Genomic DNA, 27,860 nt, shown 5'->3' with positions numbered 1-27,860 from the left:
ATCCGCTATAATATCGGCTGGCTCAATTCCGTTAAATTACGACCCAAAGAAACCCAAGAAGTGGTGAAATTCTGTGTGTCCTTTCTCCCTGGAATTGGATATGCCGGAAGAAGTTGTGGTTCATAAATTTGGCCCCACAATGGAACCGATATTGCCCCTCTCCCATCATTAGGATGCGGTCTGAAGGGAACTAGTAGTAAATTTGATTTCAACAACAACACCGAAATGTATTCTGAATAGAAAGTGTTTCTAAATAATAATTAATTTACCACCGTTGCTAGTTTGTTCGACAATCGCATGTTTGTACCTGGCAAACGTTTCAAATGTCAAGTTGCTGGGAAAGAACTCATCCGTATCCCAATTCCACTTTGTATTTTAGTTCCTTTTTTTTCTTCTTCAGCAAACGATGTCAGCTTCAAATCCTAATGCAACTGCAAGAATACTTCATTTTTACAAATTATTTAACATCAGTTCCTCACTGCCAGCACACTTCAAGTAACGAACGTTTATTCTTCATCGCTTCGTAATGGTTCTTCTGAGTTTCCGACGCAGAAGAAACATATAAGTTTGTCGTTTAAAATATCATTAATCAACACACTTTTCTCTATCTTCTCTATCGTCAAGTAAACAACACGGTTCTTCATATAAACCGACATCTATCAACAGTAGTTCAATAGCACATCTTCCCTCGGGAGTTTTGTGAAACATCATCCCGAAACAAAACGGACAACCCAAACAAACAACATGCTCAAATTATCACATCATCTTGAACTCACATGCCCCTTTCCGGGAGGACAATTTCTTCCAGTTGTGTCCCCATTTTTACCGATAATCGAAATCGATGCGAAAGTCGGCAAGATTAATTATCTTCCCGTAGCGTTGCCGTCACGTTTCGGTAGACATTTTCGCCGCACCGTCCCGGAAGGATTCTTCGGTTTTTCCTGTGATGAAATTTGAGCCAATTACTCTGCGTGTTCGCTGGGAGCCCCGGGTAGGGCTAAGTACAGGAAGTACGGCAGATAGTTTTCGGCAATCAACCCCCGATGGAGGCCCGTCGCCATGCTGGTCGGCCTGCCGAGTGGGGTCGGTACGATCAGTAGTTAATTGAACAAATGACAGCATATTTGTCTTCGAGCTATTTGCGGGAGCGACAGTGAGTGGTTGTTCCCTGTACTTGATCCTCACTGCCCCGATCGGGAGGAATTTCTCCCGGATTCTCGTCGGTTTCCGACACTCCGATGCCACCCGTATCCCTTTCGAATATTGGGATCCCAATAAGGGATCAATGGCCCGGCCCAGTCAATTTGCGAAACCCTTGCGATACCATTGCGTCATTAATTATATCAATTGTCGCAAAACGATTAGCAAAAGCGTGTGTGTGGCTGTGTGTGTATGGATGTTGTCCCAGTTTGTCCTCTTTTGACCTGCATCCTCCACGAGCTGAGAAAAATGAGCTCAACTACGAAAGGTTCGTCTGCTTCTTATCCTCCAAATAGACCCTTTTCCCGATGGTGGTCTTTTCGTCAACACCAAAAGAATGGAAAGCAGTTTTGACAGAGCGTCTCCCGAGATATGATATATGTATATTTCGTTCATCATACACGATGTTTGAGAGGGTTTGGGAACTAGGATTTCCAGCATGCCTTCATAAATGTAGCTCGCTGCCGAAAGATGGTCTCGTCATTTATCACCATCCCAAACTCTCAACACAGCTGGTTAATGGAAACTTTTTACATTGGGCGTTGTGCTTTTTACCAAGCGACTCCCTAGAAAGTACAAAGAAATCGACAGGGAACTCCAAAGTTGTCGCTCGTACCTTATGGTTTGGGTTCAGATATCAGTTTTCCGTCGCTTCCCAGAGGGGAACCTCGAACCGGGACAACATCCTTCAGGACCGTCTCCCTTCGATGGCCTCCACACAGTGAAGACGATACACTCGGTGCGGCATCTTTGCCAGCATGACGAGACAAAATTGAACTGATCGGATCGTTGATCGTCAGGTGTCGTCGGAGTGGAGGCCCTTTTTCATAGGGGCAGTTGGTTGATGGCAATGGTTCTGCACTTCTACGGTTTCCGAAGAGAGATGATCCCTTGCGTCACGGCTCGCACTTGGCGGTGGTCCGGCGAAACAGTTGTTTGATGGCGGATAGGAATCAATTGTCACCAGGACGATGGACCTTATGCTGTTTTCCGAGGACCTCCTGCGATGGTGTTTTGTACATGTCGAAAACTTAGTGATTGTGAAATTGTTTAAGTCTTTTATCTAAAACATTCTCGGGATGAAATATCGAATTGATGTTTCATCATTTCAAACCTCAACATCTCAACCACGTGTTTCTGGCGTTTGGAGGAGACGGAACAAACACAAAAACCTTCAAGTCCAAACGTGTTCGCGCAGGCTCCTCTTCGAGCGTGCTTATGCGTCATGCAAAACTCTCACAACATCTCCAAAGTTCGCCTTAGCATCTCTACCCCAACCGTCCGTTTAAAGGTTTTCAAACATCGAGGTAGGCGTTATTGTGGAGGATGGAGTAAACAGGTAAAAAAGGAAAGGGTAGGAAAGCTGGTCCCGTGGATGCCCATCATGCTCCTTCGCGGGCAGATATGCTGTTCATTTAAATCCCAAACAACTCCAACACGCTGCAGCCGTAACGGAAGGAGCTTTAAAAATCGAGGAACAACATACGAATCAAACCGAGGCGAGCGACACGAAAAATAGAAACAGGTATTTGCTGCCGAAAAAAAGGCAGTCAAGAATTGAAAACGGGCGGTTGTTTTTAAATTTGTGGAAAGAAACGACAAAAAAAATCCGGCGTCCAACGCACGCCAGCGACGATAAGCACATGGAGCAGCATCACAAAACGACGACAAACGACGACGTCGGATGATGACGAAGGAATTGAAAAACAACTTCGTGTGTCCCATCAACGCAGCAGCATCGCGCAGCATAGAAAAGAAAGAAACGAAGGAAGAAGCATTGGGTTTTAAATCTCCAGCGACTCCTCGCGGTGGTTCGATTCCGTGGTGTGTATTATTCTTGTGTTTGTCCCACCAAGACGGAAAATAAGAAGTGGAATACAACTCGATCAAGCGACAGACAAGCCTTTTTTCTTGTGGAGGCGATTTAAAAATCTCGTCGCGTGGTCATCCGAAAACGAGATCTAACGAAGCAAAAGGATAAGCAAGCGCAGCGTAGAAGAAAGGGGCAAAAGCAAGACATGATACGGACTAGCATAGGAAAAAGTGAGACAGAGGAAAAGGGTTTTTAATGTTTTATGTAGGAAAGGGGAAGGCGTAGTAGAAGGAAGAAATAAGGTGGCCTTAGTTGTGTGTGTTAGATGGAATCCTCCAGCTACGAACATTGCGCAAGCATAAATATCCTGAGCATCATGCTTGTCCCAAACATTACTTACCTATGAGGTGTAAATGTTGGTATTTTTCTAATATAAACCATGTTATAATCATTTGAAGGATTTTTAACATATTTTCAAATGTGCTCACAAAATGTATGTACTTATAAAAAATAATATTTTTTATTTTATTGAAATTCTTTCTACATAATAATTCTTATCACAATACCTTTCCTTTGTAAGAAACGTCAAAATCCGTAGAGTCTGTCGCTCCGTAAAGTAGTGTGCGTGTACAAACTCGTTTTCGAGGGTGCGTTGAGCAGTGTGCGTAACGACCTGTGTAGAGAGACGAAAAAAGCAACTATCGCAGCAGTTCAGTTGAAAGCGTCGGTTTAGTCAGGGTTCGACATCTTCAACCGAAAGGTTGGCTTCGTAGCGTTGTGAGCTCTGCCTTTTTGGTTCAGCGAGTTTTTTGTAGAGGTGTTTAAGATTGGAAAAAATAGTTTGTCTACGGAACGTGCTAATATAACCGAAGAAAGTTATAACAACGTCGTGATCAACAACATCGTCGAGAATACAGCGGCCGTACGTGCGTTACTGGCGTTACGGCGATCGAAAGCAGTGCAGTGTGTTGCTTTATTTCGTATCGAGTGTGTTTGTTGTGCGGTGGATCAAGTTTTCGCTTTGTTGCAGTACTTTACGTGACCTTCCTCATCAATCTAGTTCAAACGAATTGCTTAGAGAAAGTTACTCTACAAGTTGGGAAGTAAGTGGAAAGCCTAAGGCCGTGTTTGTGCGTTAGAACTACAGCACCGTGTGTGCGTTACCTTCCTACCCCACCCTACCGACCCGTGTTTGTGCGTTCGAAAAGGAAAAATTGTATAACCTTCGCGTTAGCAAACATCCTTCCAAGAAGAACTGTGCAAAGGACAAGTGTAATATTTTCACACATTCGTTTATCGATTCGCGCAACCATAACCTCAACGTTTGAGGTAAAATAAAATTGTAGAAAAAGTTGCCCATCGCGTAACGCAACCCCCGCGCTATCTCACGCACACACGATCACACCGCGCATCGAAATCGAAAGAGTTAGCTGACGGCGGAAAATATAGTCGTCCCATTCGCTCTGCAGCGGGGCATTGCCGTGCGTGTGAACAGAAGGCTGCTTTGCTGTCCAACAACAGTTTCGTGTGCCGTGCTGCTTGAAATAAAAACCCATCGCCCTTATTTAAGGTTGTGACGATATTAACTCCTCGCCGGTGAAACTGTGCCAAGTGTGTTTTTGGATAAATGATTGCGGATGAAGGCAGCAGATCTGCTTGGCCGTGTTTTAGCAACGCGAGGGGCGCCATTTTCCCCCCTAAACCCACATCACCATCGTAGTGATTACGCCGCACACTTCGATCCACAACGGTCTGGTGTCGGTTGTCTTCCTGCGAAAGGAAAGAAGCAGTAAAAAGAAGTGTTGTATATAAACAGAAGTACGAGAGAAAAACATTTGCGCCGAAAAACGCCAAAACAGGTTGTGCGTCGAGTTTAGCAGAGGGTGTGAACATTTGTTAGTTGGAACACGGAAAACAGATAATAGCGATCATGGGAGCCCAGGTTTACAGTCAAATGGTACAGCGAGTGCACCAGTCGCCGGCCCCCCCACGAATTCAAGCGTCGATGCGGCCAAAACCGGGCCGGATTAATCGTGCCAAGGCGAACCTCTTCGGAAAGGTCGAATCAGCATCGGTCAAACAGTAAGTGTTGCAAAAAGAAATTTTCCTCCCAGTGCCCGATTGCTTCAATGGTGGTGTTTACATAAAGTTCTTCCTTTTGCCTTTTCTCGTAGGTATGTCGACCAGCACCTAAAGGAGCAGTTGGAGGCGAAGAGCAAAAAGTGGAGCTTCGATTTTCAGAGCGAGCGACCGCTGCAGAACGGTCAATTCGAGTGGGAACGGGTGCAGACGACGGTTCCGGTCGCACCGGCCATGATAACGCTAACAAACGCGGCACATGTTGTTCCACCGGCTGTTGGTTTGAGGCGGTTGCAGATACTTCGCAGAAGCCACAGCAACAGCAGCAGTAGTAACAGCAGTAGCACCTTGTCCCGTGATCTCACGATGGAAGAACTGATGGACGAACGGGCAAATCGTGCAAACGGTCGCGGACTCGGTGTCGAAGAAACACTGGACGATTCACTTTCCTCCTCGACGTCGACACTGTCACCCACGCCACCGGCCAGCCCCACCTCGGAGGAGTCCGAAACTATCGTTACCTATCCGACCCTCGAAGACCACGACCGCATCATCAGCACACTCCGCGGCGAAACGAAACAGCATGCAGCGCCCGCGAGTCCACCACCAAAGCTGCGACAACGGCAAATCACTGGTGAGTGTTTTCTTTCCCCTGCAACTCACGCCAATTTAGGTGATGCAATGTTCCGGCCAGATAAGATCACTCCCTGCACCGTTGAATTGGTCGCACCGAACGGCGGCTTACTCTCCTACACCCATTTGGACAAAAACTTCGAAAGACTAATTAGTCCTGGTCCACTGGAGGAGAAACAAACGGATCCGGCAAAATTCCGTGCCCGAGAGGTGTTTCGCTTTATTTCATCTTTTTAACGACCGCACAATTAACACCTCTCGCGATCGGTGCGATATTGGTCAGAGCCAGGTGTTTATATCTTTCCATCTCAACGTCATCCGACGCGTAAGACGCACAAGATCCGTCAAAAGCCATTCGATCGGAATCTTTCCAATTTCCTTTCAATCATTAGCCAAGGCTGGGTGAACCGCGGATCATCGGTTGGACGAGTTTCCAATTATCGGAGCTTCTTCAGATCCACCGAAAATGAAAGGAAAGGGTGTTTTATGTTGCAAGAATATCGTCCCAGCGAGATCGTGCCTAAAACAATAACGCGGCCTTAGGTCTCTATCCGTGTCTTCTTTTAATTGGGAAATGGAGAAAAATGAACCATGTAATAGCGTTTCATGTTCCCTTCGACCGCATACACACACACACGATCGGCATTTATTATTGCTTTCGGCACGCCTTTTTGGTTGATCTTCAAAGGGAAACAAAAGTTTAAGACAGAGAAAAAGGGGATCTTTTTCATAAAAGGACAAAAATTACCTCTTTCTGTTCCTATGCTTTCCCATTTGGTATTCGTCCTTTCTCTAAGTTGGTTAGTGACACACCAAGAGCAAGGAAGATTAAATAGAAAGAAGTGTGGGCGATCACTTTTATCTAGGAAAAAAGAGAAATTTAAAAAATGAGTCGTATAACCGTTGAAAATTAAAACCCCCTAAAAGAGATGGGATGCATTATGATGATCGATCCTATCCATTAAGTTTTTTTTATTCGTCCCTATTTTTCTTACCTTTTAGTTATCTCTCTAAAGCAAGTTGTGGAGGGTGGCAAAGGTGCGGCCAATGTGTAGACCGTGAAATATGCCTTTCTTACGTCGACGGAAACAAGCGACGGTTTGAAAACGAATAGAAGGTTTCCTTAAACACATCCTCCTCTGCCTGCGTGTGGGGATTCGGAAATCTTCCCGTCGATAGGGAGCACCCTTTTTTGTTGTTGGTGTTGTTTTAATATCCTTCTGCCTTTCTCCCCCACCCCATGCACGAGCGGAAGAACTCTCTAACCGTCGAAAAATCCATCCACACGGCGGCGGTGTTTTATGGTCCGTCGCGTTTTCCAACGGTTTTTTTTTTCGTTCGTTGTTCTCCCTTCGCATGTGGGCTGGAGAATAGAATGAAACGCTGGAACAAGCTGTTTTCCGCGTTCTTTATTTTTATCTCCTGCGCGCGCGTTGTTCCTCAAATGTGCATGTTCTCAGCTGGGGTTGGCTCGACGGAAGGACACACCAACGCTCGATCGATCGAGACAAGGGAGTGCTGCATAAATGCTGCACATTTTTCATGCTCGCACATTTAGCTCGCGGTATGATCTATTTTCTTCCATACCACACGCCCTCGGTTCAGGCCGGGGATCTTTTCCGAGCCCCACGTCGATCGAGCAAAGATCATTCCTTCATTCTTAGCTAGCCCTGCGTTGGGTTACGCTTGAAAGGCACCAATGTAGGAGGGACTTTTAATGTCTGGAAGAAATTCCTCGCTTGCCCCATCGCGCGGATAGTTAAGGTAATTGTAGCTTCATTATTTCGCTACCCCCGCCAAACACAGGGCGAAAATGTTACGATTTAATTGAATACTTTCCTTTCCTTCAGGCTGTCGTCGCTTTCAGGGGCGCTACTGTTGTATCCCTTTTTTGCCAATCATCATCCGTCGAACAAAAACCGCAACCGAAATGTGCAACGCTTTCGCGCGAGTAAATTCTGTTCCGCCAGCGACAGTTCAGTTGTTTTCGACGCAAGTGCGCCACCGTTGGGGGGGTTGCATTTACGGGTAATTATCCAATTGCTGTGCGGCTTGTACACAGAACGGCCCCGGGTAGCACAGCCGCATCGGCCACCGGGCTTTTTTTCCCCGCAGTAGAATTATTTTCTGCTCCCCTTGGTGGAGAAATGTATTAGTTTGCCAATTAGAGTTTTGTTGGTGGGCCCTCAAATTGGCCGCCTTGCTGGGGGGGAGGGAAAACTCGTTCGACTAGCTTCGGAACCGATTGCGCAAATTGGCACATCCAGTTCTCTGGGGCACAATCAAATACCACACACTTTGCTGGTTTAAAATCACTCCAGACTGCATTCTCGGCTTTATTTTATTTTCATTTCCAATTCGTTTCGGTTGTTCGGACTGTTTTGCTGTGGTTCTGTAAAACCTTGCCAATCGTAAATAGGGATAAAAAACAGCTGGTGTGTGCAGTTTTTACCTTGCACCCGTGTCTAAATGGCCCACATTTGGTTGTGGAGTTTTTATTGTAGTGTGTAGTGTTTGCGGTTTTTATTTTGAAATTTGATTTTATTTATTTTATCGTTGTGAGTCACGATCGTCGCAAAAAGTGTTCCATTAAAATCCACATAAACAAAACCCTTAACTAGCAGGTACTGCAAAAATTTACGATGCGCTTGACTGTTTTCTTCTGCTAATTGATGCATCAGGATGAAAAGAAACGGAAGGAAAGGTTGTAAAGTGTGCCGGGTATATTCACGCAAATTTATCCTTCTTTCCGGTTCCGGTCAAATGGGAATCTTTTTCGTTATCTTCCCTTTTTTCCAGTGGTCTCTTGAGGTTTTTTCGATCACTAATATAAGGGGCATGAACTGTTGCTTTTCGGAAAGTAAAAAGAAAGGTCCTCAAGGCGCATTAACCTTGAGTTTTTGGGTTTGTACCTTCCCCTTAGCCAGTTTGTTTGAGGTCTCTTACGTAAGCAAAAAATACAGGTCCACTTTAATCTTGTTGTAATCTCCACTTTGCCTTCCTTCGTTCTATTACTTCTCATTTTTGGCAAACGATCACCACTCTGGAAACCGATACCTGCGAAAAGAATCTCCTCTGGGGTTTCCTGAATCGTATGAGTCAACTTTCTTTATCTGGGTGATGGAATTGTTTACCTTCCCGCAAACAAAATCTCTCGCTGTGATACCCAGGAGAGCACAATATCCGGACGGGAAGGTCAAAAGAAACGAGGCAACATGAGTAATAGATAATTGCAAACACACAGTAGTGGGTCCGCTGTATTGTCCAGCTCACACGGAGAAGAACGGATCGAAGGGCAAATAGGAACGAAAAGCTTGTTCGTGATCCTTCCGGTAGTTCCAGGGAATGCGTGTAATGCCTTTTTGGCTTCTTGTAACTCAATCTGCTGCCGGAATTTCGGTGATCCGGTGAGTCAAACCAGGCAATCTACCGACCTCTCTCGGCAGGGAGGTTTGTTTTATGCCATTTTTAGAACATAAAGCATTGTGCAAAATATGCTTTTCGATTGACGATCTATGGAGAAATTAATTGCCAGAAGGGAATGGCTTTAAAACTCACTGGGGTTTAAACATTTTACGAACGAATCATAATTTTATTCAAACGCACCTTTGAAAGGAGTCTGTTTTCAGTCGTTTTAAACCCAACGTATAATTATGGTTACGATTTAATTGAATTGAACGATTGGGTCCTTTATTGTACTAACATTTCCCTCGACGCGCAACCGTTCAAGGCCCCATGGAGCGAAAAAGGATCATTGGCGGAAATGGAACCATCAATTAAAAGTCCTAGGGTAATGCCTGGTTCTGGTTCTTTTGTGGTGATGTTCTCTGACCATAAATTACCATAAAACTCGCTGGAATTGCGCCGCAAAAACCGCTTTTTCGTTTCGTCTTTATTAAATCGAGTTTGCCCACCGTAAGCTTCTCTCTTACCTCCAATCATTTTGTTCTTGAGCAGATTGTTTGGTACGTTTTTTTTTGGTTGGTTGGTTTATTACGGTTGTCCTGGCTTTATCGTTTATTGATAACCCATGTTTTCCATCCATAATATCGAGGTCAGCGGAAGCTGAAGGGCAGCGGCATCCGGCTGGCCGCATATCGGTCAGATCGGGCCGGGGTGCAATTAATCACATATCCCTTTGTGTGGCTCGACTTTTACGGGGTCGTTCGATTCGGCGTTGTTACTCGTGGCTACCGAAAAAAGGAAAACACCTGGACACAACAACGACGACGGGAAAGTGCTGTATCCTTTCGAGTCGGTTTTATTTAACAAAAAGTATGTTTACCTCGTACGATGTTATTGTAGGTTCCATCTTCTCCTCGAATGCGATGCGATATGAAATTATTATTATGTTTCCCCTACACGCCTGCCATCTTTTGCCAGCATGGTACTTCTCCGGGAGGCACAATTTTCATGATCGAGAAGCCAAACCCACTACCGAATTTCGCTACAGCCTCCGCAACGTAAACGTGGCTGCATTTTCCTTCCTTTCCATCGGAGAAAAGGTGTTAAGTGGTGAAGCAAGAGAAAAGGGCTGGGACAGGGGATGGATGATCGAATGGTGGAGGCGATTGTTTTCACACTTCTTGTTTTCGATTCGTTTCCTTCATTTGCTGCTGCCACGACGGACGATGCACCGAAAGGACAAGCCCAAGCCAGGCCAGCAGAAATCTTCCAGTAGCTGCGTTTTTTCTTCTTTCATGTTGAACTTCTTCACCTCCTCGGCGTGAAGCGCGTGTTCTGTGTCCTTTTCTCGTTCGCTTTGCTGCGTTTCAATTACAGCTCACCATCATCATTCTCCCTTCCATCGATCACACACGGCCGGGAACGGGTTTTCGGTGTCGCTCGAAAGGGCCTGCACGTTTCGCGAAAGTTCAACTGGAAGAAAATTGGCCTTTCTTTTTTCGTCTTTTGCCGGACCGGAGGACCGGTCGGTTTTCGGGGAGTATGCCCCCGTCCCTTACGTGTAACGAGCGTGTTGTTTTGGATCGTTTTTTTCTGTTTTTGCGTTTCAATTTGTATCTCCTCGGTTTGCGTGCTTGCTTGCTTGCATTGGATTGTAACTTTGTTTTTTTGCTTCCTCAAAATCGATCGCTCAGTTCAATGTTTTCACTGTGTTTTCGAAGGTTTTTGGCTCTTCTTAGAGTTTTGTTCCGTTCTTTTCTGTTTCATGATGTGTTAAGGATGATAATCTCCCCACACAGCTCCTTTTGCAACCAATTTTCCTTCGATGGTTTGCGGCTGCTGCTGCTGCCGTTACTGTGACCTGTTTTTCCCCTTTTCTACGCTGTTGTTCACATCCTTTCTTCAATGCAGCTTTCTTTCGTTCCGTGTTCTCTTTTGTTGTTTACATCGTAAAAGTGGTCTTTTTTGCGAAAAAAAAGTCCCCAAACCTGTATGTAACAGTGAAGATCAGCAGGAGCTGGGGATGGTTTTGCTTGCCTCAAGGAACATTAAGAAAGGGCAATAAATACATGATGGCCAAGTCAAATAATCGAACGTACGCGCAAGGTAGCCGCGCCAGGTGGACGACGACAAGCCTGTGTGTGCCGGTTTCATCACCATGTGTCCCGTCGCGAATACGAACCTTCCAAACACTCGAAGCGGGGCGCTGGGAGACACGCATCAAGGGTAGGAAAAAAAACACCGAGAATCTACCCATGGCCAATCGTGTACCGCGCCCCACCTGCCCAATAGCCCACGAGTTTGCCCTCAATCAAGCACCATCAACAAAGAAAAACATTCGGCCAAAAACCTGACTCAACGTGTTTCTTTTTTTTAATATGGTCCAACTTTCTTCTTCTTTGTCGTTCTTCGCGACGAAAACGTTAATCACAGCTCCACCACAAACAGTTAGTTCGCGTAAAGCGTAAAAGTTCCGCGTGGTTCCGCGCGACGGAAAAGACGACAAAAACCGGCCCGTGATACGTTTTGTTACCCGCGCCATTAACCTCCTTCTAAAAAGGATGGTGGTTGGTTTGTTGTTATGATGCTTTTATAGTGGGGACAACACCTTATTTTTGCTTTCTTCCATTTATGTCGTGTCGATGTTTGTTTAGGAAGAAGTTGTTATACGACTTTACTACTCTTGCACTATCTTAACCTTGGAAATACCTCAAAAATATGTATTTATTTTATTCTTTAAAAGAAGCAATTCAATACTAATAAAACAATCCCTTTTTCGCCAAACAAATTGCTTTAAAAAGTTCCTGATTCGTGTCAAGACTGTTTTACCCCAGTCGGGATTCGAACCTACTACCTCTCCTCTGCGCGTTGGTTGTGTTTCCCTATAGCCTTACCAGCTAGGCTACGGGCGTTGTTGTCTATTGCGTTATTTAATTCAAATAAGAACTTCGCACATCGTCTAGCAAACAGTCTTACCGGGATCAAATAATGCTAAATTGCAATAATGTTGCAATACTTATTTGCAGTGAAGTTTAAACCACTTCCATTCGAGCTCTCTAGCTGGTGGAATATGCCACAAAAGGCAAATAATAAATTGCCCTATTCCCCCTCCTCCCTGCTCGCTCAAACGTCCACAACAATCACTTCCTTTCTGGCGTCTTGTTTACAAGTTCGCCGTTTGATTCAACATACGTCTCGCAAGCAGAAGTGAATCAATCATCGCGTCTATGTGGCCAGAAGAGATGGGATGGAGGAGGTGGGAAGCATGTGTATATCCGCTCGTATTTGTGTCAATTAAATTGTGTCTTCACCTCCATTTCGCCGGCTCGCCCGGAACATCTGCTGCCTTCCGGGACGCGTGCGGGCGTTGATCGACGTTTCTGTGTCGACGACCACAACTTTCCTTGTTGGGAAGCAAGCGGCAAGTCGTGTGCGAGTCGTGGAGTGGTGTTTTTTTGTTTGCACTCGGAATTAATTGTCCGGGTGGCTGCTTATCATCTTGGCGAAGCGCGGAGGGAACCGAAGTGGTGGACTTGAGACTGATTTGACTAAGTGTTGTTGTTCGAAGCCAGACATAGAGGCCGCTCGATGTAGCGAAGAAATCTTCTACGCAAGGGAATCACTTTTCGCGCCAAAATCAAACATTGGCCTTCGTTAAAAAAACAGAACCACGTGTTTCTTGGATTCCGGGATCCTAACACACTCTTCTTACCAACTGTTAGAAATGAACCTCTGTGTGTGTGTATTTATGCTGCGACGATCGGGATCTGTCCTTGAACATTCCATTCCTCCAGCGTTTGCGTTCCCCTTTAAGCCATGTTGAGATAGTTGTTTTGCGTCTTGCCTAGCGTAGTATTACGCAATATTATTTCTCCAAAATTCGCGCCTTTTTCGAGAGGGTCCAAGTCTTCGCCATCGGAGCAGGTTGCTTCGCCACGCGGCCCGAGGGACTTGTTTACATCGGCATGATCTTAAGGAGGTAAACTTGGCTTGGGTTCCTTTTTTCACGTATCTTCTTCAGTCTTTTTCGCAGGTAGGTTTCCAACCCGTGGTCGTTGCCAACCAAAGCCAAACCTGTGCGCAAGCCAGGTCGAGGAGTTCTCCTGCCGGAGGCAAGTTGGGAAAGGTGACAGATGTGCTGTGTTTCGTATGCGGAACACGCGGTCTTAAAGTTTGGAAACTGGCAGCGAGAAGGATGTGTTTTTTTACACCGACCTTTTTTGGTCGCTATTTGCGGAACTTGTTGAAAAAAAAACTGGAATCGGTTTACCTTTCGGGGTCCAGATGGCTTACATCCTGCGTGCGTGGAAAGCCCGGGTCATGTCCCTTCCCGGGGTCACCACACAAACGATATGTTGGCACGCGCTGTTTGCGATTGAATTTCGTTTGGAATACGGAGCACTGGAACCTCAAGGGTCTTGCCTTCCGCCGCAGCTGGGTGAAATGGGTATCTGTTGATGCCTTCCAAAGAGATAGGGTCCATACTGATCAGCTTTTAGCGAAACGGCAACGACGTGGACGTGCGTTCGAAAAGTGGAAGTGGAAGTAAAGTAGTGCATAAATTTAAATAATTTTAAACCCGACGCACCATAAGGTATTAACCGCGGGTTTTACCTCACTTTATGCAATCCTTTTAGGCGCTTACGCGAGAGGGGGTGATCTACTGCGGCCATATGACGACGTCTCTCCCTGTGACGAAAAAACAAAATACGGAAAGGAAACCCGGACATATACCACCGCCGAGACACGTGCGCACGATTGTTGGCGTTGTTGCCCGATATTCGTTTATCTTTCCTGTCGATCATGTGGTTTACTCCGGTGGCTTTTCTCGTGCTCCCCAACCGAACCCTGGTATGAATAAAAGATGAGCGCGGTGCATCGGAGCCCAACGAGAGATACCGGCAGATACTGGCCACGGGAAAGGGGGAGGGGACGATTACCGGACCAGCGAACAGAAATCCCGAAAATGTACAAGTATGCTGCATTTTGTGCCGGTTCCATAATTCACTTCGTTCCGATGTTAAACGACCAGGAACGGACCTCGATATGCGGTACAACATCTGTTCAGCTCCAACTCGGAACCGCGAAAAACAAACCACCGAAAGCGGTGTAACGAAAATTAGTAACGGTCATTTTATTCCCCGTGAATCGAGCCGAATGTTGTTACACCCCAATCGATCTTTATCTTTTGTCGGCGATGGTCTTGGTTTTTGCGATGCGGATAGTTTTGTGGTCCCGAAATTTGTTGCGGTTTGTTGTCGATAATGCCGTTACCTTAATGGTCATTTGGCAACGCTTTTCGTTCGGACAGTGAAGGTCTCTGTCGTCAACAACCGTACGGAATGGTAAAAGCATCAAATATACTCTCCAGCTGATGAACGGACCGTGCAGGATTCCCTTTTGTTGATCGTTTGGTGGGGAAAAAGGATCATTTGATCATCCTCCTTTTCTCAGCGGGACGGTTTATCGACGGTTCATTACTTTCGTCGGCTTTTATTTATTGTTTCAGCTGAGCTCTGGAGTGTATATTCTTAGGTAAAGAATGACCATTACTAATGGATAGATAAAGCTGGAGACGCTTTGAGAAGCATCCCGCAAAGAAGCTACGCGCCGGGGTGAGGTAAAGAAAGTTTACGGTACATCTCTCCTTCACTTAATTCTCGTCAGTGTTGAGTCTGTCTGTGTTCCATTCCGTTTCGTTCCGTTGCGTTATCTTGTACCGCAAACAACGCGGCGTAAGCACACTTCTTCTCCTTCTCCTCCTCCGTCCAAGGCGCGACGAATTGTTTACATTACGATTCCAGCGTCTCCCGATGGTCATTGCCTGCGATAAGGTTCGCCCGTCCGTCCGTCCACTCGTGAGCTCTGTTCCACGTCGAACCACGTACCCTCCAATTTCTCTGATTCCACCGTTCCGTCGGGAAACCGTTGGTGATCTTTTATTTGACCTCCACTTGGCCGTTTCTCCTACCCTACCTCGCTTCTCTCGTACCGATAATGTGGGTACGACCAACGACCCCTATGTGGGTTTGAAATTCTTTCCTCATCATGGTCAAATATCACCTTGCACTAATCATGTTCTATTCAATTCTTTTTTTGCAGAATTCCTTAAGGAACGCAAGCGCCTCTCGTCGTCCTCGGTGGAGCGCATCTCGGTCAAGAAGGTACGCCTGATGGGTGGCGCATCCACGCCGTCCTCCACGGTGACCTCGGCCGATGTTGCTTCGACGTCCGCGTCCAAAAACTAAACCTCGACTGTGCCACATCCCCCCCCGGTGCATCATCCGACCAAACCAACGCGAGGAGGACCGACCGAAGCAAGCAACAACACACAATACACTGTAGCTGACGCTTGGATGAAAGGAACGGACAATGCTCGCTCGCGAGGCAAAGGACTGACATCACACCAGAAGTCAGCGCAGTCTTGTGGCTTTTCCGGGACACCTTGCTTGGATCGGACTGCGTCAGGGGATTATAACACTTACTTTTAGAACCATTTTAACCTTAGATTTACCGCCACACAAAGCCCATGGCTATGCAAGCCAATTTTCTTTTTTAGCAACCCAAATCGGAACGGAAACTAACTTTCGAACAACTTTCGCAAAGTCCCGCTTTGGTTACAGTTTAACAGGATTTTTGAAATTTTTCTTTTTGATTTTGTTTTCCTCTTCGTGAGTCTATTTACAATTAAGAACTACAGATCGTGGCTAGATGCAATCTACTGTTAGTAGTAGAGTAGGATTGTCTAGGCCCGCATAGAGACGTCTTTATCGAATATTTAACATTTTCCCTTTACCGCAAGCCCATTTACTACAGCTAGAAGTAGTATTTGGGCAGATAACAATCACGAACGAAAACAAAAACAACCTCTAAATGCTATTTTGTAAATTCACGTAGGAGAAGGTTACGTTGCGGGAACCAAAGGTGTGTGGCACCTTTCGTACGACCGATACGATCCGATGGTAATATCCAGTATCTAAATCGCTTGCATGGAAGGTGCAGCCGTTGTGAACGCGCCGAAGAAACCGGTACAGAATCGAGCCATCTCAGGCAGAGCCACGAGATACTATCGGTGAATCTGTATCGTTTTATATACTATTGTAAATAAATACCTGTAGAACTATAGATAAGTGCGCCTAGTTATAAAACAATAACGATCGAAATCGTCCCACTGAAACCGTGACTAACTGTTCGTAGCTTCTCTCTATAGGAGAGATCTTCGTCTTGTTCGATTTCAGTGGGAAGCGATTTGGTGGCAGCAATCGAAATCGACTCGTTTGCTCGATCTCGTAAACACTTACTATGCACATGAGGACCTCCTTCAGCGCGAAGGGAAAGAGGGGGTTTATAATGCAATAGTCGAGGCGTAGCGATGCTCCCTTATCGTGAGCGACCCTACCCCACGCAATTGTTATTTGTGCAATAGAGTTGTTTCTAGCTTTAAGTATGTGTGTATCGAAAATAACTTCCGCTGTCCATTGTCCTCCCCATATCCCATCCCAAATTTCCACTTTCCCAACAATTGTACAGTTTTAGTATACCATTCTCTAGATCGTAGGAACGCTATGATTAAGACAGAGCACCTTGCAAAGTTGCATGTTCACGTGCCAAAAAAGTTAGATTGAAAAACACAACAAAACATATTCCGTAAACAGGATGGAGGGTCAAACAAACGTCCCATACGCCCAGAAAGGTTGATGCGAAGAAAGTGTCCGATTCGATTTGGTCGACGGCAACGGACGACAAATCGACTTGCTTACTTTCTCGTCGGCCTTGTTTCGGTGTGGTTGGGAAATAATTCAACATTGAAAGGACTTAACTTGTCGTTACCATTTGAAAGCAAAAAAAAAAATAGTTTGCAACATTCTCAGAGATGGAGTTGGTGCGGAGAAATCGATACTATATCATCATGTTGCGATCCAAAATCCTTAATCTATGGTGTACAATAACGTTTATTACGCAATTTTATTTGAAACACGTATCTATAAAAATGAGACAAAAATAATGATTCATGTTTTTACGCCACTTTCACATTTCAAGGTACAACTAAAGTACGAAACCCTTATTAGTTAGCTTTTCTCCATCACACATGTGATCCTCATATACATAGTAATTTATATGCATTCGATATATGGCGAATCTGTTGCTCACAATAGAAGGCTACTTTCTATCGTTTAGAAAACGATCGGATTAGGAGAATACGATGGCAAAAAAGGGAAAAAGTAATAATAAACATGTCGAAAACCTACCCACATTATGATTAACGAGAACTACACCGCTCGGTGTTAGTACACCCTAAGTTTATTCTATGCGAAAGTGAGCGAAACATTACGCCGTAGAAATCAATAAGATCTCATGCTTCAGTAAGTTTTCAAATTCTCCCTTTACCTCTGCTGGGTTGTATGATGGTATGCCTTAGAAGTCTTTAGGTCATCACAGGAATACCTTCACTACAATCCACTCAGAGAGGGGACGTGGAAAAACGTTGCTGAAATATAGCTTAGAGATTTATTAGAGAGTATTAGATACGGCGCCGTCGGATTAAGCTTAATCTCGTCTATCTGTATGTGTTTTTCGCCCTTCCTTCCGGATGTTGGGGGAGTAGAATGAATGAGGCTTTCTTGGCCGTTCACCACATACCGCTGAAAAGGGCAAACAACATGTCGGATTCGTTTGATCTCTCGTTAGATATGTGCTTAGACGTGTAAGATCTAGCTATGGGAATGGTACCTTTACCTAACCTTTAGAGGGCAGACAACGGAGGGCGCAGAGGGAAAAGATGAGAGCAACAAAAGAAGAGTTTTTGAGCAGACGAAATTCACACATCAATATATTGTAAAATAGAAATTCGATCAATAGAAGACACTACCTTAGCTAATAGTTTTCCCGTTTATAACAATGCATAACATAATAGGAAGGAACCACGTCGTGGAAAAATTCTCTTCTGAAGAGAAACACAAATGAAACATAATTGAAAGTCAACAGTAATACACGGTTTTCAGGGTCAGCTCGTGCTTATTAACTTGTTCTTTACCCGCGCGATGCTTTTGCTTGGCAGTTTTATGTTGTAGTTCATCCATTGGTCTGATCTACAAAATAAAAATACTAAACAACAGCGTCACGCGAGCAAAGAATTGGTTTGCTCGGACGAACTCGCCCTTAAAACAGTGTAATCACACTACAGTGAAAGAGGAAGTGAAGGAACAATAAATAAGGAATGAAGGAACGCCAACACCAAACACACACCCAGGTTTGTGATCTGCGGTTGGACGCCCTTCCGCCTTGGGCGTAAGTCTGAGGGATACATGATTACTTTATGCTTAGTCACCACAATAAACTATACAAATAAACCAATATAAAAAAAAGAAAATAAATAAATTTCTATTACAACCAGTGTTAAACAAGTTCGTGTTAATCCGTACAAAATCTAAATATGAAAAGAAAGAATCGGTAAAAGTGTTGTGTTTCATGAATCTTTCGATGAGATTCTTCTAAAGAAGAGTAATTCGAATCAACATTCGAGACAAGGTGTGTTTTGGTTGGCCCTTGTTTTACAAGGATGCCTTTAGTCGTTTTTATTAGTTTCTTGTTTGCAGAAAGATGTCAATACAACAAATTGAATGGTATAAGTAGGGTGCGGTTTTTGGGCAAACCGCGGCAAAAATAACCTCCAAGAGAAGTGTCTGTTCCCGGAGCGGGTAAGAAAATATCGTTTGCTTTCTTTCCTTGCTTTGGTTTTGCTCACACCTCGTTTTTTGCTCGTTTCGTTTTGTCGTTTTAGATACTTCCCCGCCCACCCCGTCCGTCATCCAGGAACTACCGTTCGTTATCACCAGTTTATAAAGACCCACCACGAGGGCGGAAGAAAAAGGATTAGTTGGTCAGTTTACAACCATCCGGTCTTCGGTTGCCGCTTGATGGTGGTCACATCTTCCACCTTCCGGTACGGGCGCAAGCAGGGTGGTGAGGAGGCGGCCCGTGCAGCATCGGCCGACGCGTCTCCACCGCCCACGATCAGGCTCTCCTTGCTACCGCCGGCCGACGTTGGTTTGGTTGCGGCAGCGGACGGTTCGGAGTCGATCATGAGTTCCGTTTTAATCAGCGGCACCAGTGGAGGGCTAGCGGCGGTTGGTGGTGGCGGTGGCGGTGGTGACGCAACCAGCTTCGGGGATGCCGGTCGTGACTTGTGAGTTGGAAGGGGCGTTGCCGGAGTGGTGCTGAAGACGGGAATGACCGGAGCCGACGACGCCGAATCTTCCTTCGACGGTGGAGGAGGAAGCATACCCTGACCGGGTTGTGGTTTCGCTGCGACGGGACGTGCCACGGCTATGTCCTCCGGGCCGGTGGGACGCTCCGGAGCGGGTGCCTTCCGTTTGATCACCTTCGGTGGCGAGTTGACGCCCGAGACGAGCGGCTCCGGATCGTCGCTGTGCACGACGGAGGGAGCCGAGGGGTCACCGACGGTGGATAGTTCCTGCTCCTTGGTGTCTTCGGTCGATTCGGATTTCTTCTTCACAAGCTGCGATTCGGTGCGCGTAATGTGGATCGTCGGTGGAGGTGACTGCACCTGGGGTGGTGGAGGAGGCGACTGGACAGTGGGAGGATCTTTGCAAGGAGGCGGCGATTTAACCATCGGTGGTGACCTCACCCCAAGGGTGGCCGGTTTCTTCTCCGGCGCTGGGGTTCCCTCGGGAGATGGAGATTTACTGCCGGCGATGGAAGCGAGCGGGGATTTTGCGGCCGGAGTTGGACCCTCCAGGCGGGACATTGGACCACCGGGTGAGCGTGAGCCACCCATGGACGAGCCAGCGGGAGATTTCAACCCACCCAGACCACCGTCACCGGCCTTGGTCGACTTCATCATGCGCGGAGATGGCGTCTTGCTGAGGGCGGCCTGGAGTTGCGCCGTCAACAGGTTAATCGGCGTCGTCGCGCGGCTCTTGAGATCGTTCGCGTTCAGCGTATTACCCGGGGACGTCTCGTCACCTTCGGCCAACTGGCTGAGCAGATGGAGCAGCGTGTTGGTCGTCTCATCCGTGTAACCCTCGACATGCGGCGAAACGCTGCGCGAGCGAGGCAAAGGACTACGTTCCACCAAACGGCGTGCCTCGTCCATCGCCTTCTGCAACTGCTGCTGCTGGCGGAAGCTGTCCCGATTGCGGCACCGTCCGATCTGGCTGTTTATCTCCACACCGACACTCGTCATCACCTGACCCCACTTGGCTGAGGACGTGTTGTTGGCGACCTTCTTCGCCACCCGACGGAACCGTGCGAGTGGGTTTGCGTCCTCCTCTTCCTCCTCCTGTTCCTCCTGTTCACCCATCTCAACCGGCGCTACGTGGAAGTCCTTCATAAGGCGACGCTCCCAAATCTTCATACGCTTCGCCAACACCGCTACAATATTATCAACCATATGATCAGCTTACTCACGGTACTTTCCTTTCCTTTTAGGATCCTTACCCTTCTCCTTGCGATCGACCGCCGACACATCCATGCCGTTCTTCTCGAAGATGTCCAGCAGCTCGTAGCGCATGGCGGAGATCTCCGTCTTTACCTCGTTGATGTCATCCTCCGTCACGGCGTCTTGCTCCATGCGGCGATGCATCGCGGAAACGTACCGCCAGACGAGGGCTCGCATGACGTTCGTGTAGCGTTCCGCACGCTCCTTATCCTCCTTACGACGCTATTGAATGCACCAGAAAAGGAGACAGAGATGCGCAAGAAAAGAAATTAAATACTTTTAAATGCCCCTATTTGTTCCAATTAAGACAAGTTTTCAAAACGGCACATAGAAGCCACTTAGCTAACAGCGTTGCAAAATAGTTTAAAGTTTGTTATCGTATTAGTAGGCTTTGAACAGTCAGTCCAATGAATTGTATGTTATAGTAGGCTGGTTCCATGAGCACGCTATTAAACTATTTGGTTGCACAATATGGAAACCCTGATCACAATAATTTAATACTGATGATTTCATACTGAACATTTAAACATAACTTTTTAATTACGTACGATTGAGTTCGTCTACCAATATTTATAAAAAAACCTTCGGAGATTGTCAAAGATTTATGCGCTTAAAACGGTTATCCAATTTTAGTAAAACTCCTTTCAACTGCAGGTCTTTAGAAATAGACTTAAAGTGTAGCTCAGAAATAGATTAACGATTTTGGCATTGCATGAGAAGTGTAGAAAGTTTAGAACTATTTTGCTAAACTCTAGAATAAAGGGAACCAAACAACAATAAGCAGGTAAAAGAGAAAGGGGCAATTTAAAGCAAAACGAATATAATCGGTTCCGGTGCTCCTTACGATCGTTGATTCACGCTTCAGATCGCGCTTCTTCTTCTTGCCGAAGAGGCGCATCAGGTGCTTCATGTTGGGGAAGATGTTGAACGGTGGCGGCAGGGTCGAGCTCTCCTCGAAGTAGCTCATCCAGAGGCGCGTCCTGGCGAACTTCCACTCCGTGTCGGAGTGTTCCTCAATCATGGCGTACGAGTTGGACATCATAGCGATAAGCAGGTTCAGTAGTACGATCACATTGATCACACTGTACGAGCCGAACATGAGCAGGCCCCAGAATCGCGTGTACGATTTGATGCCGGTCAGCTCAAACGCCTCCAGCCCGACCATACCGAAACTGGCCCAGAACAGCGACTGAGAGGATTCGAAAAGGCTGTGGCGAGAAATGAGAGAAGGAGAATTAATGAAGCCCTCGGGTCTCCTCTGCAGTTCGGGAATACTGACTTTCCAAATCGTCTCCACTTCATACACGCATCACCCTGGTTATCCCAATCCGGTAGGCCGCCCTTCAAGCTGTAACACTTGGACTTCTCCAGGTCGGCAAAGTACCACAACAGTTGATTCAGACCGCACGCGAACGCAAACAGTACGAGCGAGTAGATGAAGAAGAACTTCACGATATCGATCACCATCCGGCCGAGCGAAATCTGCAGCGGTCCGAGGTGCGGATTGATCGAGAACAGGTGCACCAACTTGAGGGCGGAGAACACGTTAGCGGCCGCGAACAACCCTTCGGCGATCAGCTGCGGATCGAAGTCGTCCCAGTGCTCGCGGGCGATGTACGCCGTGCTCGGGTCGGCCGCAATCTGCGACGACTGCTGAATGTACGCGATGATGCGCAGCAGCACCACGCAGCAGTAGAGGAAGTTGCGCGCGAAGTCGATGAAGTTCCACATGTTGCGCAGGTAGCTCCGGATGCCCTCGATGAAGATCTCCTGCGTTTCCTCCCAGATGAACCCGATCACGTAGATCACGACGAGGCACTCGAGGTACGTCGGCCCGTTGCCTCGCTGGCGGGCCAACTCCTCCTGTAGTGCGCGCTTCATGCTTTCCGTGCCGAAGAGGAGAACCACCTGCACTTCTGCCCGCTGCGATACGAGTATGAGAAGAACTGTTTCCGAAAGGTAAGCGTAATGTGTCATACCCAGAATTCATCTCAAGCCTGCTCTCTGCTCTACTTACACAGGAAGAACAGATAGGACGAAGCGTGGATCAAGAACTTCATGAACGGTTTCCGCATAAACATGGACGTTTCGCAGTTCGGTGCGATCATGTACAGCATGCAGTAGAACGGGAACAGCACGGCCGTGCGCACGATGATGGCGATCTTCTCGGCCGCCGACTTGCGCCGGAAACCGGGCACACCCTCGTACCACATGGCCGCAAGCAGCTGCTGGATGTTCGGATGGGCGACAAACTTCTTCTGCTTGTAGTCGATCGCAAGCTCGAGCCGGGTCAGCTTCATATGATCGCCGTCCATGTAGGGCGGTGACTCGGGATCGTAGTTCAGAATGATCGCAAGCTCCTGCGAGCTACGCGATTGATCCAGCAGCTCCACGGCAAAGTTCTGACACTGGTGACGTAGCTCGAGGTACTGGGATTTGCATTCCTGCTCGGCGAACGCCAGATTCCTCAGCTCCCAGGACAGCTGGAAGGCCGTTAGGAGAGGATCCTGCGAGCTGAGCGCGATAAGGGAAGGACTAGCGAGGGCACGGTACTCGTTGACGCGTGCCAACGAGTGACGCAAGGAGTCCTCCGATGAGCGTCGGATACATTCCTCGCAGCCGCACCTGGAGACATGAGGACAGATCGTCGGTTATGAACTGGTCAAGGAAGTAAAGAGCGATCAGGACCTACTTTACGTCGTGTGGCATCGGAAGGGTCGCACCACGATCGAGTAGGATCTTCAGGATTTCGTAGTTGTTCTTGTGAGCCGCCAACATCAACGGCGTAATGTCCGGCGTAAACATGGCCGTGTTGATGTCGACCCGTTGCCAGCTCTACAAACAAAACATACTCCCATGAAATCATCCTCCGGCACGGGCCGCTGTTCAACACTCACGTAGGGTTCACCGTCCTTGTGGATGAGCTCTTCGTGCTCGAGCAGCAGCTCGACCGCCTCGACGAACTCGGCGTTGATCGCCAGCAGCAGCGCATCCTTCGTCTCCACGTTCATGACCACCAACAGTTCAACCATCTCGAGATTCTCGTTCTCGATGGCCAGCGTCAGCGCCCCTCGCCCCAACGAATCTACGCAGTTGACGTTCACATTGCGCCGCCGGTGGGCCCGCTGGAGGATCCGCTTGACGCTCGCCAGGTCGCCCCGTTCCACCGCCAGGAGAAACTTCTTCTCCTCGAGCGACAGTGGCACGGGCAGATTGATGTTGGTGATCATGTTGAACGCGGCCGAGCCACCGTAGCTGGACGGTACCGGCGAGGGCGACTCGATCTGCACGCCGACCCCGCCCGGGTCCTTCTTTTCGTTTCCCATTTCGTCTGGCTGTTGTAGTGGTTGTGTTTTTTCAGACTACGCGCATCGGACTCTGGAAGTGGATGAAAGCAAGGAAGGAAACGCACCTCACGGAGATTAACCAAACGGATCCCGAACGAGCGTATAACGTGTAGAACGTAGTATCTGAACCAAAATCTCACTGGCCACTGACGGCGATTGAAACGAAAACTGCGCTAATGGAGCGAACTATGATTGAATCGAAAATAATCGAACGACCGAATGAGCAATGGGGCAATGTGTTATGCATATGAACTGCATGTTCTGTCGCTGAAGCAGAACCACTTGCGGAGGAGGGCACGATGTGCGGAAATGTGTGTTTTGGTTTCTTGTTGGTTTTGTAGGAAACACCTCTGATGTACCTCTGAGCTGGGTAAGGTTACCGAAAGAGAGAAAAGGTATATCCCAACGTGCTGCAAACGTACGTTTTTAGCGATGGCAGTTCAAAACTAAGTTACTTTGGTAAAGGACGTCGCTTAATCGCCTTTAAAGGTTTCAGGGACTTGATTTGAAGTTTTTTTTTTCATGTGAAGTGCATCTAACCATAAAGGGGTATCAAGTGTATTAATTAATTTTTTCCGAATTTTCGTGTTAATAACATCAGCTTTGTATAACATCATCCCAGTATTTTCGACTCATTGTGTTTATAACAAATGTGTTGTTTTAAGTCTTCTTTTTAAATCCTGCATATAATGACATGAGTTAATTGGTAATTAAATCATATAACGTTTAGCCAATTTTGAAACTACAAAATATACCACAAAGCACTTTTTAATGTTTAATTTCGCTTTTTTGACAATGCTAAGTACTTAAACAGTTTGCTTCTTTTTTATCCATTGTTAATTCTTAGCAAAGCGAGATTTTATATTACCTATTCAACAAAAATAAATCTCGCACTAAGTTACAAATGACGCGAATATAAAATTAGTACGAAAAATATTACTAAAACTAGTTCTGATAAATACCAGCGCCCTTGAAGCTGATGTTATGCTCATGAAAACACAATAATAATGATAATCATGATATACACAAGCAAAAGTTTTGAGATCAAATTAAATAACGCTTCACTGAAATATATTACTTCTCACTGTGGATAATTCTCTACAATTTCGAATAGAGTTTTTAGACATTTTTAGCATTTCCATTTTTTAGCAAATCTCTGGATGGAATAATCGTCAAGGCTTAACAGACTTCTTTCTCGGCAGCTCGTTGGGATTCCCTTGCGAAATACATTTTAATGAAATGGCTTAGGTGCATTCATGGAAAATTTGTACTAAAAACCAACCCTTAGAGCAAAGAAGTTGGCTGAACATACAGATGTTATGGCAAAAACGATTTCGAAGTGAATCAATGAAAGTAACAGAGTAGTTACAGAAATACAAAATGACTGAAAGGTCGCTACAATTATGGACAAGTTCGTAATAAGAAATATGCTCATGCTGGAAATTAAAGTATTCCTTTCTGGTGTTGGTCCACCAATCGATGTCGATAGAGCGTTATTCAATTAGTGTCGACCACTTAATGCCATCGTAATCTCGTTAGTATCTGCAACAGATTTAGAACAGGAGTAATAGTTGTTTTGTTCGGATTTAAACGGCGCCATCCAACGAAGAAGCGAAGGTAACTGATCTTTCCCCAACTGGTATTTTCTAGTTCTAATGGACTTGTCTAGACGGGTCAATGTCCGGCAAGATTTATATCACTAATTCCTCATGAAACTCCATCCTAATATCACTTGCACAAATTAATTCCTTTCCTCATTGTTCTATCACAACACAAAGCACACACAAACTCATTGGAATCATCCGCTACTGAGAACGATCAACTGAACACCATAATTCACCTTCTGCGCTGGAATGTCCTTGTATATCCTGCCTCCGATCACCTGAAGAATGGACTCCTGCACCACAGACACAGTTATTGCAGCGAAAAAGCTAGGGACTACGGCTACTCCGTCGCTCGGACACCGGGAAGCACCAGAAATCTGGTTTGTCGTAGGGGGAAAAGGGTTCTGGTTGGCGAAAAACCCGCTGGAAACGCCGAGCGTTGGTTCAGACAGGCAGCACAACAACACCAAACTACTCTGTGCTCACGGTGCGACAGACAGAAGCCATCAAAAAGGCGCTCCACCGTTGGTCGGTGTTTTATAGACTCGCCGCGTGCCCCGGGAAAATTGTCCAACCGGAGGGGGATGGTGCTGGATATACCGGGGTACCCGTCCACAGTAATCCTGTTAGAGGGAATTTAGCGGTAGGTCAGCAGCAGATTCGGCCGAGCACGTTGACATTCCGAATGGTGGAGAACTCTGAGGGAAGTAAGTGTTTCTTACTTATTGATTTTGTTTTCTTACTCCGCAGAAGAGCTTCTAGAACGAATGTTAGGAAAGAATATAGATACACGCCAAAATCATCAAACACAGATTTTTCTACAAAAAAATGATTAAACAGTTCGCGTCTAAAGTTAACTTAAGTAAGTGTTAGAATTTAAAGCTTTAAAATTTAAGGTTAATCAAGATATCAAACAATCAAAATGACTATTCAATCTTCAAGAAAAAAGAAACATGGTAAATGAATAACTTTGAGTACAACCGTACTAAACTTAAGGAGTACAATAAATGTATCGTGAATTGTTACAGGCAGCTGATGATGTGAACACATTGACTCCCATGATGATAGCCATTTTGATAGAGATAGTGATAGTTGATGGATGATTAGTTCTAAAAAGTAATCACCAGTTGTTGTCCTATGAGTAAATGAAAATGCAACATAAAAATTATAATAATATTAAAAAATAATTCTTTGGGAAGCTAAATCTGTGTTTAGCCTCGGTTTCAGTCGGTTTTATACAGTATGTAAAGAAACTTAATAAAAAACGGATGTACTAAAAAAGTGTGCTTGGCAGTCAACGTGTCAATTGGTTTGATTATTAATTCAAAGACATCTTAATTTTTATTTGTAATTATGTCGTTTATCGTATATTGCATAGATTCTTGTTTTCAATTGTTCATCAACACCTTCTTGTCCGGAGTCTCCGCGAATTCAAAAAAACAAAAGATGCGACAGAAGAACGATATATAGTTTTGAATTCGTCCGGACGATAAGGTGTTAATTGTCGAAATTATCTGTGAAAAACCTAGTTCAAACATTATTTTAGGATCTTTTATAACTTTTACCATATAAACTTCTAGATATTTGAAAGAAAAATAATCAAGAAAGAGTGTCGCACTAGAAAATCAACTTTGTACGATGAGTTGTGTGACTAACTGTATGGTGTCTTTTTTCATTTTTTGTCTTCCAACATCGACTATTGTGAAACAGGTTGCAAAAGGCAAAATTATATTATAAGCGGCTTGTCCTGGTTGCCCGCGTGCCTCCTCTTTGTTCGTTGGCTGCCATCATTGTTGCTACAGTGTTGCCAGTGCCAGTATACACCGTAAAGGGGCGGCCAACAACCGGGCGCCTCCACCTAAGGATCATTGATCGATGTCTACCTTCTCGAGGCATAAAGATGGGAAAGCCTAGAAAAGGTTGAGGAATGGCCCTCCGCACACCCATGCCCCAAGACTTCCTGGTATGCCAGAATTAAAAACAAACCAACTTGGTTTTGTGTATGTGGCTAGAGAGAGAGAGAGAGAGAGAAAGAGAGAGCGGTGCAGAGAACGAAGGTTCAAGATCGATAGCAGCCAATTTCAAACCGGGCCAATGCATTCCTGCCGGCTTTGCAACGCTTCCGTTTCGTTCCGTTTTCCCGTCCGAAAGGGTGTCCTTCGTTTGCCTCATTTGTGCTGTTCGTTCTCTGCAGGTGTCTACCGATTCGTTCTAAGGTTCGCTAAGGGAAAGAAAGAGAGCAGCGCAACGTACGTTGCCAAACTACTCTCTGTGAGGTTCGAGTAGTCTGGTGCCTGGCGACTTCACGGCCAAAAAGT

The 27,860-nt window shown here is 46.0% G+C and overlaps 2 protein-coding genes across 2 annotated transcripts; one reads left to right on the top strand and one right to left on the bottom strand.

Moving 5' to 3' along the window:
* The first annotated feature begins 3,875 nt into the window (after positions 1–3,875).
* LOC131287187 (uncharacterized) lies at positions 3,876–15,436 on the top strand. Its single transcript, XM_058316214.1, has 3 exons — positions 3,876–5,095; positions 5,188–5,726; positions 15,233–15,436. The coding sequence occupies exons 1-3, from the start codon at positions 4,944–4,946 to the stop codon at positions 15,376–15,378; spliced, it is 837 nt and encodes a 278-aa protein (XP_058172197.1). The 5' UTR covers positions 3,876–4,943; the 3' UTR covers positions 15,379–15,436.
* A 3,233-nt stretch (positions 15,437–18,669) lies between these two features.
* On the bottom strand, positions 18,670–23,926 carry LOC131288646 (transient-receptor-potential-like protein). The gene is made up of 7 exons (XM_058317797.1): positions 23,489–23,926; positions 23,284–23,426; positions 22,609–23,216; positions 21,871–22,537; positions 21,436–21,799; positions 20,591–20,813; positions 18,670–20,524 (listed from the first exon to the last, which is right to left on the bottom strand). The coding sequence occupies exons 1-7, from the start codon at positions 23,915–23,917 to the stop codon at positions 19,017–19,019; spliced, it is 3,942 nt and encodes a 1,313-aa protein (XP_058173780.1). The 5' UTR covers positions 23,918–23,926; the 3' UTR covers positions 18,670–19,016.
* Positions 23,927–27,860: the final 3,934 nt, after the last annotated feature.

Source organism: Anopheles ziemanni, chromosome 3 (assembly GCF_943734765.1).
Source record: "Anopheles ziemanni chromosome 3, idAnoZiCoDA_A2_x.2, whole genome shotgun sequence".
Taxonomy (NCBI): domain Eukaryota; kingdom Metazoa; phylum Arthropoda; class Insecta; order Diptera; family Culicidae; genus Anopheles; species Anopheles ziemanni.
Note: the sequence above shows the minus strand (reverse complement) of the source record. Positions and strands in the feature narration are given on the sequence as shown.